Source organism: Lampetra fluviatilis, chromosome 5, assembly GCF_964198595.1.
Source record: "Lampetra fluviatilis chromosome 5, kcLamFluv1.1, whole genome shotgun sequence".
Lineage (NCBI taxonomy): Eukaryota > Metazoa > Chordata > Hyperoartia > Petromyzontiformes > Petromyzontidae > Lampetra > Lampetra fluviatilis.
Window position 1 is genome coordinate 4,265,237 of NC_136279.1, and position 13,458 is coordinate 4,278,694.

A 13,458-nucleotide genomic window follows, 5' to 3' on the forward strand; every position below is an offset into this window, starting at 1 on the left:
CTCTCCAATCGAGTGGAATATGTTCCACGGCAAATTAGGCACCGAGCATCACCCAAATAGACGTTTGATTTTTTTCAATAATGATCTCATGGCTCAGAAAGAGGAGGAATTATCCACAATTCAGAGGCTGTTTGCAATTACCGGGGAAACGTCGTACTCAAATTGTAAATGTTGTGGGTTTACTTTCCAGCACACAACCGGTGTGCTGTACTCGTAACTAATTGGCAGAGGTGGGACAAAGTCATTGTTATGCAAGTCCAAGTCGAGTCGCAAGTCATCAAATTCATGACTCGAGTCTGACTCGAGTCCAAGTCACATGACTCGAGTCCACATCTCATAGGTGGGACAAAGTCATTGTTATGCAAGTCCAAGTCGAGTCGCAAGTCATCAAATTCATGACTCGAGTCTGACTCGAGTCCAAGTCACATGACTCGAGTCCACACCTCTGCTAATTGGCACGTTCTGTTTACGTGACAAACCTTACTAGTTGGCTGTGTCGGGTGGTGGCGGGTTTAACAACACATTTATATTCACGCGATCTAAACCAAACCCCCTCTTATGAATAATATTGGTCGCGAAAACCTCCCACGCGTTAACTCATGGCTAAGTTTGTAAGACCTCCCTCGAGATGTATGAGAGCGCCACCTGGTGTCTGTGTTGAGAGACACCAAAGAATAAATCGTGTCGCTCGCATTTTCAGTTGCGCTTCCGCGGCAGTCTGGAACGTTCTTCCTTCTGATGTTAGGAATCCACTGGGGTCTGCGCACATTTTAAATCGCCTAAATTGAAAACTCATTCCCTTAGAACTGCCTTTCGTGTTTAGTTTGTTGTCCTTCCCCCGCACCTCCAATGAATGCGGTTGGCTACGTGCAGCGCTAAATAAGTTCAACAAATGAACCTTATGGCGGGACCCCGTGGTTCCTAATAAACCGAAGTCAAAATCGCAATTATGTAATTAGTTTTTGGCGACTCTGTCCCACCGCGCACATAAACGCCGCGACCCACCTGGCACGGATCATTCTGAAGTCATGTCGTCCAAGCACAGCGAGGACGAATGCGCAGAAGAAACACAACTTTGAAACTTTGATTAGCGCATCGTGTGGAGCTCGTCGAGAGGAATAGATCGCCGCGTCGTTCGCCTTCGACAGACATGAAATGACGTTGCGTCGCAGTTTATGCGAGAGCCAGGGGCTTATGGGACCCTGGGGTCCCGCCATGAAGTTAATTTGTGTACTTGCCACTACTGGTGGATGCGCCTACAGAAACACATCAATACGGTATTTGGCCTACTCTTCCAACAACGGCCAGGCGTTTTGGACGAGGTGGGAGCACGCACGCTTCACCCCAGCGTACGTGACCTGCTGACCGACTAACTTGTGGTCGTGCCCATCTGTTGTACTGCGGGGTTGAACATTTCACAATTGTTTTAACTACCGTGACCGGAGATTCCAAGTCCAGTGGCAGCATCCCCGTGGGGGGATGGGGGGGGGCCTCTCCTCTGGCTCTCTGGCTGGTGGAGGTCCTTCCTCCAGCGGGGGGGGGGGGGGGGGGGCATAAGCAAGAAATTGTAGGGTCTGGGCCTCGGTCATCGATTCCGAAACTACGGAGAATGGGAAAAGGGAGCTCACCTCATTCTCTTCTCCCTCTTCATCATCGTCCTCGTACTGCAAACAAGAGAGACGACCGAGTTTAGCTGCGCGGGGAGTCGCAGGTGACGTGGTGACACGCGGGGAGACGGGGCAGTCGCAGGTGACGTGGTGACACGCGGGGAGATGGGGGAGACGGGGGGGGGGGATGCGGGATATGGGGGAGACGTCGCTACTACGCGGCTCTAGTGGCAGCGCCAGTCTCAGATCCGGCACGTCGCAGGCCTCGGTCGGCGAGCTCGCGGAGCGAGAGGGACGGGCACGAGGAGGGAGGACGGGGACGTTGCGAGGGGGAGCCGAGGGAAGGGGTCGTTTGGGGACTGGAGGATGGAGCAAGGTGGCAGCCGAGGACCTGCCGTCGATGCGGAGCAGCCGACAGAGAGAGGAGGAGAGAAGAGGGACCGGTGGAGGGGGATTTCGACGTGAGCCGCATCCTTCACTCACGTCGTCATCGTCGTCGTCATCATCATCGTCGTCATCGTCGTCGAGGGCCTCGCCCGTGAAGTAGAGCACGGCTCGCGGGACGAGGCGGTCGCGGATGAAGTGGCCGACCTCAAAGTCCGTGGCAAGCATCGCCTGGATCAAGAAGTCCTCCTTGTCGCACTCAGTGTCCGATACTGGGATAGCAAAAGAAACACGCCGGGGGGTAACGGACGGCGGCACAGAGAGCGTGGAGGTGCATCTGTACGCGCCCAGATCGATTTTTAATTCGAGCGCAGTGCGATTGTTATCCAACCCCGGTGCGATTCAAATCCGGCACCTCCGATTAGCGCTGTTGGCTACGTACGGTATGATGGGGCAAGGAACCGCTGGACCAACGTCGCCCCAACGTTCCACATTTACAGGGCAGTTACTCTGTTACCTCATCGTGGGTGTTAGCTCGTTACCTCGTGGCGGGCTGAAGAAGTGGAAGAAGGACTCTGCGCGCTCCGTCCTGGTGACGACGCGCACGCTGCCCGTGCTCTTGTGCTTCTGGCGCTTGCGCACGACCCGCTGCGTCACGTCGCGGCCCTCCAGCCACGAGATCTCGCAGCTGCGCGGGCGCCAACGGCGGCGACGGGCGACGGCCAGTGGCGAGGGGCAAGGAGGGAAGAGCGACGGTCAAGCACACGCACGGATGATTCCCCCGGCCGTTTTCTGACACCAGCTGGCCCCCCACCGTAGCCTTAACAGACTGTCGGGGCAAGCACACTAAGCTATAGGGACTCCTCCACTATTCGACTTACGAACTTTCAGAGACACGAACAAACCTGGTCCGTATGTCTAGTTGCTTGTTCGGACCGAGAGTCGTAAGTTCAACCACCAGAGCAATAGATGGCGGTGGTGGCATCTACATCTGCAGAACGTGAAGAACCAGCGGCATCTACATCTGCAAAACATGAAGAACCAATGGCATCTACATCTGCAGAACGTGAAGAACCAGTGGCATCTACATCTGCAGAACGTGAAGAACCAGTGGCATCTACATCTGCAGAACGCGAAGAACCAGTGGCATCTACATCTGCAGAACGTGAAGAACCAGTGGCATCTACATCTGCAGAACGTGAAGAACCAGTGGCATCTACATCTATGGGAGATTATACAACGTTTCACCTCTGGAACCTAACTCGTTCATAAGTGGAGGAGTCCCTGTATTTATGAAACGTTTTTTTTTTCCCAGGTAAGGCACGTTCAGCTAAATATAACTCTTTTTCTTTGCACCACCTAACTCTGGCGACAGACGCGAGCATACTTACGATACATTAAATCTCACAGATCTCGTTTATATCACACGCAGATAATTAATCAATATATCTAAATACCAATTTTTTATTTTTACCAGGAAAGGGCCACTGAGCTTCTTTAGCTCTTTTTCTATAAGCGACCTGGCGATCACAAATGATAGCTCGACAAAGTGGCTCATCGTCACCATCGTGTGGGAATTCATAGCGGCAGCCAAATACTCAAAACGCGTGACGATGATTCTAAGTGTGGAGGGAAAAACCTGGAGGACTCGGAAAAAAATCCACACGACCACGGAGAGAGAGCGAACTTGAAATATACAGCAGCAGGCGTCAGGGTCGGTATCAAACCCACCACCTCCTGTAAACCAGGCGAGGTAGTTAACATCTTGCCACCGTGCTGTTGTACGCGCCACTTAGCAGGCGGCTGCTTCGTGTGCCCCGTTTTTTTAAACGCATCTACTACCACATAAAGTGAGGAAAAAACTGTACAGTGTATGTGCGTGCAAGGCATGGCTCATAATGGCCATGTCGATGGACTGAATTGGAACCGCCACGGAGATCCTGGCTTCATATTTGACATTTAGGGACCCGTGATTGAAGTGTAATTTTCCCGTGCGGTGAATTGACGATTTCAGCCTGGTCACCAGTTTTTGTTGTTGTTGTGCTCGGTGCATAATTCAGGATATACCAAGCTCTAAAGATGAAATATGTAGGCTGGGTTGTCACGCAGCAAACGCTCTTTGCCAGGCACATCGGGGCGCACCGTCTGATCACGTGGGTGAAGAGACCCATTCATTGAAGGCAACTTCAGAGGGAATTATTATGACGTCATTATCGGGGACGTGATGTCATGTCGCGCTCTGCTCGCTGTGAGAGGTCCTAAATGGGACGGATTAATCTCCACGGCATCCCCACCGATAGCACAAATGGAATATCACTTTGATGATTACTGATTAGGTATGACTGTGACGCTGATCATTACTGATGATGATTGATAGATGATGATGATGATGATAATGGATGATTGATGATGGATGACCACCTTGGAACCGACGATCACACGATCGGAAGCTCTGCTGCCCTACCCCCGTGTGTCCTCTCCTCCGGGCAATGCCCAAACCGAGCTGAGACTTCAAAAAAACCGCTTGTGCGGTACATGGGGGTACACAGGAATCACCCCGCGCAGAAATATCCCCACTCCCCCCCCCCCAACTCCTCTAGGTAACCGGCGCGCGCGGCCATCGCGGGAGTCTGCAATTTGAAAAATTCATTCCGCTAAGAGCTCGGCAACGCTGGCACAGTCGTCGCGAAGCTTTCTGAGCAACAAGGCGGCCACGGCTGCGTCGTCCGGCGTTGTCCGTATTTTCAGCGCATTACTCCAAGTGTGCCGCAGCGCCGTGTTTTATTGACGCGCGTGTGTGCGCGCTCTCTCTCTCTCGCTCTCGTCCGGGGGAGGGATGATTAATTGTGTTTTTTTATGTGGGGTGGAGGAGATATTCTCTCCCTTGCTCTCACTGTATTCCTCCATCCCCTACACGTTTGTCCGGTTGTCCATGTACTCTCCCCTTGTCTAGTTCTTGCCCAGTTGCTTCTTGTCCTTCCCACCGCTCCCTCCTCTCCCCCACCTCCGATTAGCATGGTTGGCTACGTACGGTGCGAAAGAAGTCTAACAAACACACGTGCGTCATCGACCCTCGACCTGCCTGTCATTCCAGACTGCCTGCCCAATGTGTCTGCTTGTCTATCCGCCCGTCTATGAACTCTGCCTGTTCTGTCTGCCTAGAACCTCCTGCCCCCCCCCCCCCTTAGCGTTCCGTCTGAGTGGCCCCCCCTCTCCGTCTGTGTCTGCCTCCATGCCCGTGCACGTCTCTCTGAGCCGGCGCCCCTCATTGCAAGGCCTCATGGGCCACTGGCGGCCTCCCTGGTGGCCTTCAGCGCGGCCCCTGTGGTGTGGCCCCCAGACAATGCACAAAGAGTCAATACCCCCCCCCTCCATCATCATCATCATCGTGCTGCTGTCAAACTCCCCCCCCCTCGCCCAATGGTTTAAAATGTGTGGAGGCACCTCGCACTGACGATGTCTGAAAATGAGTGACGAACGCCGCTCTCGCCTGTGCGCTGCTCCGGGGAGATTTTTTTTTATTTTTCTTCAAAATCAAGAATTGAGAAAGGCTTTGGGTGCCGTTCCTTCTGGCTTGACCTTAAAGGTTCGAAAGCAGCAGACGTCCGAGACAAAGCGCCCACGGGGCATCTCCGCACATTAGGGGACCTCGGTCAGAATCTCTAAGTAATTTTAAAGATACACACGGGGGGTGGGTGGGGGGGGTGTCGTTTTAAAGGAAAATATGGGTTCTTTTGTGGAGAAAGGCAATGGTTTGACACTTACAAAAAAAGCTAAAAGTACCATCATCACCATCATCTCAGAGTGGAGTTAGTGTCGGGTGAGTTTCGGGTGAGCGTGGGGTGGGCGTGAGGTGAGTGTGGGGTGGGCGTGGAGTGAGCATGGGGTGAGCGTGGGGTGAGTGTAGGGTAAGCAAGGGGTAAGTGTGGGTGAGTGTGGGGTGAGCGTGGGGTGGGCGTGGGGTGAGCTTGGGGTTAGCGTGGGTGAGTGTGGGGTGAGCATGGGGTGAGCGTGGGGTGAGTGTAGGGTAAGCAAGGGGTAAGTGTGGGTGAGTGTGGGGTGAGCGTGGGGTGAGCGTGGGGTGAGCGTGGGGTGAGCATGGAGTGAGCATGGGGTGAGCGTGGGGTGAGCGTGGGGTGAGCATGGGGTGAGCGTGGGGTGAGCGTGGGTGAGCATGGAGTGAGCATGGGGTGAGCGTGGGGTGAGCGTGGGGTGAGCGTGGGGTGAGCATGGAGTGAGCATGGAGTGAGCATGGGGTGAGCGTGGGGTGAGTGTGGGGTGAGCGTGGGGTGAGCATGGAGTGAGCATGGGGTGAGCGTGGGGTGAGCGTGGGGTGAGCGTGGGGTGAGCGTGGGGTGAGTGTGGGGTGAGCGTGGGGTGAGCATGGAGTGAGCATGGAGTGAGCATGGGGTGAGCGTGGGGTGAGTGTGGGGTGAGTGTGGGGTGAGCGTGGGGTGAGCATGGAGTGAGCGTGGGGTGAGTGTGGGGTGAGCGTGGGGTGAGCATGGAGTGAGCATGGAGTGAGCATGGGGTGAGCGTGGGGTGAGCGTGGGGTGAGCGTGGGGTGAGCGTGGGGTGAGTGTGGGGTGAGCATGGAGTGAGCATGGAGTGAGCATGGGGTGAGTGTGGGGTGAGCGTGGGGTGAGCGTGGGGTGAGCATGGGGTGAGCGTGGGGTGAGCATGGGGTGAGTGTGGGGTGAGTGTGGGGTGAGCATGGGGTGAGTGTGGGGTGAGTGTGGGGTGAGCATGGAGTGAGTGTGGGGTGAGCGTGGGGTGAGCGTGGGGTTAGCGTGGGGTGAGCATGGGGTGAGTGTGGGGTGAGTGTGGGGTGAGTGTGGGGTGAGTGTGGGGTGAGCGTGGGGTGAGCGTGGGGTGAGCGTGGGGTGAGCGTGGGGTGAGCGTGGGGTGAGCGTGGGGTGAGTGTGGGGTGAGCGTGGGGTGAGCATGGAGTGAGCATGGAGTGAGCATGGGGTGAGCGTGGGGTGAGCGTGGGGTGAGCGTGGGGTGAGCGTGGGGTGAGCGTGGGGTGAGTGTGGGGTGAGCATGGAGTGAGCATGGAGTGAGCATGGGGTGAGTGTGGGGTGAGCGTGGGGTGAGCGTGGGGTGAGCATGGGGTGAGCGTGGAGTGAGCATGGGGTGAGCGTGGGGTGAGCATGGAGTGAGCATGGGGTGAGCATGGAGTGAGCATGGAGTGAGCATGGGGTGAGCGTGGGGTGAGTGTGGGGTGAGCGTGGGGTGAGCGTGGGGTGAGCATGGAGTGAGCGTGGGGTGAGCGTGGGGTGAGCATGGGGTGAGCGTGGGGTGAGCATGGAGTGAGCATGGGGTGAGCGTGGGGTGAGTGTGGGGTGAGCGTGGGTGAGCGTGGGGTGAGCGTGGGGTGAGCGTGGGGTGAGCATGGGGTGAGCGTGGAGTGAGCATGGGGTGAGCGTGGGGTGAGCATGGAGTGAGCATGGGGTGAGTGTGGAGTGAGCATGGGGTGAGCGTGGGGTGAGCGTGGAGTGAGCATGGGGTGAGCGTGGAGTGAGTGTGGGGTGAGTGTGGGGTGAGCATGGGGTGAGTGTGGGGTGAGTGTGGGGTGAGCATGGAGTGAGCATGGGGTGAGCATGGGGTGAGTGTGGGGTGAGCATGGAGTGAGCATGGAGTGAGCATGGGGTGAGTGTGGGGTGAGCGTGGGGTGAGCGTGGGGTGAGCGTGGGGTGAGCATGGGGTGAGCGTGGGGTGAGCGTGGGGTGAGCGTGGGGTGAGCGTGGGGTGAGCGTGGGGTGAGCATGGGGTGAGCGTGGGGTGAGTGTGGGGTGAGCGTGGGGTGAGCGTGGGGTGAGTGTGGGGTGAGCGTGGGGTGAGCGTGGGGTGAGCGTGGGGTGAGCGTGGGGTGAGCATGGGGTGAGCGTGGGGTGAGCGTGGGGTGAGTGTGGGGTGAGCGTGGGGTGAGCGTGGGGTGAGTGTGGGGTGAGCGTGGGGTGAGTGTGGGGTGAGCATGGGGTGAGCGTGGGGTGAGCGTGGGGTGAGTGTGGGGTGAGCATGGGGTGAGCGTGGGGTGAGCGTGGGGTGAGTGTGGGGTGAGCGTGGGGTGAGCGTGGGGTGAGTGTGGGGTGAGCGTGGGGTGAGCGTGGAGTGAGCGTGGGGTGAGCGTGGGGTGAGCGTGGGGTTAGCGTGGGTGAGCGTGGGGTGAGTGTGGGGTGAGCGTGGGGTGAGCATGGGGTGAGCGTGGGGTGAGTGTGGGGTGAGCGTGGGGTTAGCGTGGGTGAGCGTGGGGTGAGTGTGGGGTGAGCGTGGGGTGAGCATGGGGTGAGCGTGGGGTGAGTGTGGGGTGAGCGTGGGGTGAGCGTGGGGTGAGCGTGGGGTGAGCATGGAGTGAGCATGGGGTGAGCGTGGGGTGAGCGTGGGGTGAGCGTGGGGTGAGCGTGGGTGAGCGTGGGGTGAGTGTGGGGTGAGCGTGGGGTGAGCGTGGGGTGAGCGTGGGGTGAGCGTGGGGTGAGCGTGGGGTGAGCATGGAGTGAGCATGGGGTGAGCGTGGGGTGAGCGTGGGGTGAGCGTGGGGTGAGCGTGGGGTGAGCGTGGGTGAGCGTGGGGTGAGTGTGGGGTGAGCGTGGGGTGAGCGTGGGGTGAGTGTGGGGTGAGCGTGGGGTGAGCATGGAGTGAGCGTGGGGTGAGCGTGGGGTGAGCGTGGGGTGAGCGTGGGGTGAGCGTGGGGTTAGCGTGGGTGAGCGTGGGGTGAGTGTGGGGTGAGCGTGGGGTGAGCATGGGGTGAGCGTGGGGTGAGTGTGGGGTGAGCGTGGGGTGAGCGTGGGGTTAGCGTGGGTGAGCGTGGGGTGAGCGTGGGGTGAGCGTGGGGTGAGCGTGGGGTGAGCGTGGGGTGAGCGTGGGGTGAGCATGGAGTGAGCATGGGGTGAGTGTGGGGTGAGCGTGGGGTGAGCGCGGGGTGAGCGTGGGGTGAGCGTGGGGTGAGCGCGGGGTGAGCATGGAGTGAGCATGGGGTGAGTGTGGGGTGAGCGTGGGGTGAGCGTGGGGTGAGCGTGGGGTGAGCGTGGGGTGAGCGTGGAGTGAGCATGGGGTGAGTGTGGGGTGAGCGTGGGGTGAGCGTGGGGTGAGCATGGGGTGAGCGTGGGGTGAGCGTGGGGTGAGCGCGGGGTGAGCGCGGGGTGAGCGCGGGGTGAGCGCGGGGTGAGCGCGGGGTGAGCGCGGGGTGAGCGCGGGGTGAGCGTGGGGTGAGCGTGGGGTGAGCGTGGGGTGAGCGTGGGGTGAGCGCGGGGTGAGCGCGGGGTGAGCGCGGGGTGAGCGTGGGGTGAGCGTGGGGTGAGCGTTGGGGTGAGCGTGGGGTGAGCGTGGGGTGAGTGTGGGGTGAGCGTGGGGTGAGCGTGGGGTGAGCATGGGGTGAGCGTGGGGTGAGCGTGGGGTGAGCGTGGGGTGAGCGTGGGGTGAGCGTGGGGTGAGCGTGGGGTGAGCGCGGGGTGAGCGTGGGGTCAGCATGGAGTGAGCATGGGGTGAGTGTGGGGTGAGCGTGGGGTGAGCGTGGGGTGAGCGTGGGGTGAGCATGGAGTGAGCATGGGGTGAGCGTGGGGTGAGCGTGGGGTGAGCATGGGGTGAGCGTGGGGTGAGCGTGGGGTGAGCGTGGGGTGAGTGTGGGGTGAGCGTGGGGTGAGCATGGAGTGAGCATGGAGTGAGCGTGGGGTGAGCGTGGGGTGAGCGTGGGGTGAGCGTGGGGTGAGCGTGGGGTGAGCATGGGGTGAGCGTGGGGTGAGCGTGGGGTGAGCATGGGGTGAGCATGGAGTGAGCATGGGGTGAGCGTGGGGTGAGCATGGAGTGAGCATGGAGTGAGCGTGGGGTGAGCGTGGGGTGAGCGTGGGGTGAGCGTGGGGTGAGCATGGAGTGAGCATGGGGTGAGCGTGGGGTGAGCGTGGGGTGAGCGTGGGGTGAGCATGGGGTGAGTGTGGGGTGAGCGTGGGGTGAGCATGGGGTGAGCGTGGGGTGAGCGTGGGGTGAGCGTGGGGTGAGCATGGAGTGAGCATGGGGTGAGCGTGGGGTGAGCGTGGGGTGAGCGTGGGGTGAGCATGGGGTGAGCGTGGGGTGAGCATGGAGTGAGCATGGAGTGAGCATGGGGTGAGCGTGGGGTGAGCGTGGGGTGAGCGTGGGGTGAGCGTGGGGTGAGTGTGGGGTGAGCGTGGGGTGAGCGTGGGGTGAGCGTGGGGTGAGCGTGGAGTGAGCATGGAGTGAGCGTGGGGTGAGCGTGGGGTGAGCGTGGGGTGAGCGTGGGGTGAGCATGGGGTGAGCGTGGGGTGAGCGTGGGGTGAGCGTGGGGTGAGCGTGGGGTGAGCATGGAGTGAGCATGGGGTGAGCGTGGGGTGAGCGTGGGGTGAGCGTGGGGTGAGTGTGGGGTGAGCGTGGGGTGAGCGTGGGGTGAGCGTGGGGTGAGCGTGGAGTGAGCATGGAGTGAGCATGGAGTGAGCATGGGGTGAGCGTGGGGTGAGCGTGGGGTGAGCGTGGGGTGAGCGTGGAGTGAGCATGGGGTGAGCGTGGGGTGAGTGTGGGGTGAGCGTGGGGTGAGCATGGGGTGAGCGTGGAGTGAGCATGGAGTGAGCATGGGGTGAGCGTGGGGTGAGTGTGGGGTGAGCGTGGGTGAGCGTGGGGTGAGCGTGGGGTGAGCGTGGGGTGAGCGTGGGGTGAGCGTGGAGTGAGCATGGGGTGAGCGTGGGGTGAGCATGGAGTGAGCATGGGGTGAGCGTGGGGTGAGCGTGGGGTGAGTGTGGGGTGAGCGTGGGGTGAGCGTGGGGTGAGCATGGAGTGAGCATGGGGTGAGCATGGAGTGAGCATGGGGTGAGCGTGGGGTGAGCGTGGGGTGAGTGTGGGGTGAGCGTGGGGTGAGCGTGGGGTGAGCGTGGGGTGAGCATGGGGTGAGCGTGGGGTGAGCATGGAGTGAGCATGGGGTGAGCGTGGGGTGAGTGTGGGGTGAGCGTGGGTGAGCGTGGGGTGAGCGTGGGGTGAGCGTGGGGTGAGCATGGGGTGAGCGTGGAGTGAGCGTGGGGTGAGCATGGGGTGAGCGTGGAGTGAGCATGGGGTGAGCGTGGGGTGAGCATGGAGTGAGCATGGGGTGAGCGTGGGGTGAGCATGGAGTGAGCATGGGGTGAGCGTGGGGTGAGTGTGGGGTGAGCGTGGGTGAGCGTGGGGTGAGCGTGGGGTGAGCGTGGGGTGAGCGTGGAGTGAGCATGGGGTGAGCGTGGGTGAGCGTGGGGTGAGCGTGGGGTGAGCGTGGGGTGAGCGTGGAGTGAGCATGGGGTGAGCGTGGGTGAGCGTGGGGTGAGCGTGGGGTGAGCGTGGGGTGAGCGTGGAGTGAGCATGGGGTGAGCATGGAGTGAGCATGGGTTGAGCGTGGGGTGAGCATGGGGTGAGCGTGGGGTGAGCGTGGGGTGAGCGTGGGTGAGCGTGGGGTGAGCGTGGGGTGAGCTTGGGGGAGGGAGGGGTGAGCATGGGGTGAGCGTGGGGTGAGTGTGGGGTGAGCATGGAGTGAGCTTGGGGGAGGGAGGGGTGAGCATGGGGTGAGCGTGGGGTGAGTGTGGGGTGAGCATGGAGTGAGCATGGGGTGAGCGTGGGGTGAGTGTGGGGTGAGCGTGGGGTGAGCGTGGGGTTAGCGTGGGTGAGCATGGAGTGAGCGAGGGGTGAGTGTGGGGCGAGCGTGGGGTGAGCGCTGGGCGCTGCACTCACCCTTGACAGGCCACGATCTCAGGGCCGTCGTAGGCGAGGGGCTGCGTGTCGCCGGGCGTCGCCTGCAGTTCGTACGTCTTCCTGAGCGTCGCGTTGGAGAAGAACTCGTTACCTGAGAAGTGGAACTCGAGGGTGAACGACTGGCGTCGTGGCAGAGAGCGGGAGCAGGGCGGGGGGAGAGCGAGGTGAGAGGGGGGGAGAGGGGGAGAGCGATTGGGAAGGAAAAGAACGCAGATAAGAGGAATATTCCCTGGACCCGTTACGGGCAGATGCGTTCCTGAAAAAAAAACGCGTCCATCATCGTCGTCGTCACATCATCGCGATCCATGGGGCAGATCGCCCGGAAGTGTCCACTGCACATTTCGTCATGTTTGTGTTACACTTTTCTCTGTCCACAGGGCCCAACATGGTCTGCGTGGATGAGAAAAAGCTGCGTCGCCCGTTCGCCGAACTCGACTCGCGTCCACGGTTCGTGCGCAGCCACCTCTAAAGCTCGGGGATGCGTGAACGACGTGGGGCGCCAAGAACCCGCGGTGTCGCATTGAAAACGCACGCGGTTTTATTTTTTGTCCGCCGTCAAAGGGGCAGCCATGGCGAGTGCGGACCAGAAGGCCTGCGCGTCGTGAGCGGTCAGTGCAACGGGGTTGAACGGTCATCACTCGGGAAAAAAAGCACCACTGATGAATATCGCCCCCTCCACCGCCCCCCCCCCACCGTGAACTGTCTCCAAAACGCCCTTGTGGTGTTCTAGGGGACCCGCGGTGCAAAGTGCAATATCCGACTACAAATCTGCTACCCCCCCCCTCTCTCTCTCTTCTCCTCTCGCTTCTCTCCCATCTGAAGAAGGGCCATTGTCTGAAATGTCAGCTGATTATATATTGTCCCGTCGTAAGGCGGCGTCGTCGATACATCGCAATGGTTCACCGTGCACCACGTGCGCGTGTGTCGCTCACACAACACGTACACAACACGTGCACAACACGTGCGTCGCTCACACAACACGTGCACCACGTGCACCACGTGCGCGTGTGTCGCTCACACAACACGTGCACCACGTGCACCACGTGCGCGTGTGTCGCTCACACAACACGTGCACCACGTGCACCACGTGCGCGGGTGTCGCTCACACAACACGTGCACCACGTGCGCGTGTGTCGCTCACACAACACGTGCACCACGTGCACCACGTGCGCGGGTGTCGCTCACACAACACGTGCACCACGTGCACCACGTGCGCGGGTGTCGCTCACACAACACGTGCACCACGCACATTGCGCGCCGCAGAAAAAATACACGCGTACAGCCTCGTTGTCGATTTACTGCTGGGACGACGGGGCCTCCACACCCCCCTCCCCCCCACGTGCCGGTCGTGGCTTTCTGTTCGTCCATACTTCACCACGCCGCTCAGTGCAACAGTTTGGTGAAGGACGGGTTTCTGACACCGCTCGCTACGGACGACTCAGGCGTGGCTGGGAACTGAACTCGGGTCGCCGGGCGCACACGATTAGCGGCGTGCAATGTACACGCTCGCAGTGCTGCATAATCGTCGTCTCCTCAGCCACCGGCTACCTCGAACAATAACCGGGGTTAGTTGCTGTAATTGTCTGCGTTGTGAAATTCCAAACAATTACCCTCACGAATGCCAATAAGTGATTCAATCTATGAAATGAAACTTGTCAGGGGACGGAGGGAGACAGAGGGAGAGAGGACGGAGAGAGAGGGGGGAGATGGAAGGGGAGATGGAGGGGGAGATAGAGAGGGAACGAGA

The 13,458-nt window shown here is 60.2% G+C and overlaps 1 protein-coding gene across 2 annotated transcripts in view; it reads right to left on the reverse strand.

Annotated features, from left to right (window-relative positions):
• Positions 1-13,458, reverse strand: part of LOC144932436 (nucleosome assembly protein 1-like 1) — a 77,518-nt gene that overhangs the window by 5,107 nt on the left and 58,953 nt on the right. For both annotated transcript variants that reach the window (XM_078856497.1, XM_078856496.1), the window contains exons 9-12: positions 11,691-11,830; positions 2,534-2,679; positions 2,091-2,263; positions 1,629-1,664 (exon numbers count right to left, since the gene is read on the reverse strand). In XM_078856497.1, coding sequence (XP_078712623.1) covers positions 1,629-1,664; positions 2,091-2,263; positions 2,534-2,679; positions 11,691-11,830 — 495 coding nt within the window. The remainder of the gene's footprint in view (positions 1-1,628; positions 1,665-2,090; positions 2,264-2,533; positions 2,680-11,690; positions 11,831-13,458) is intronic.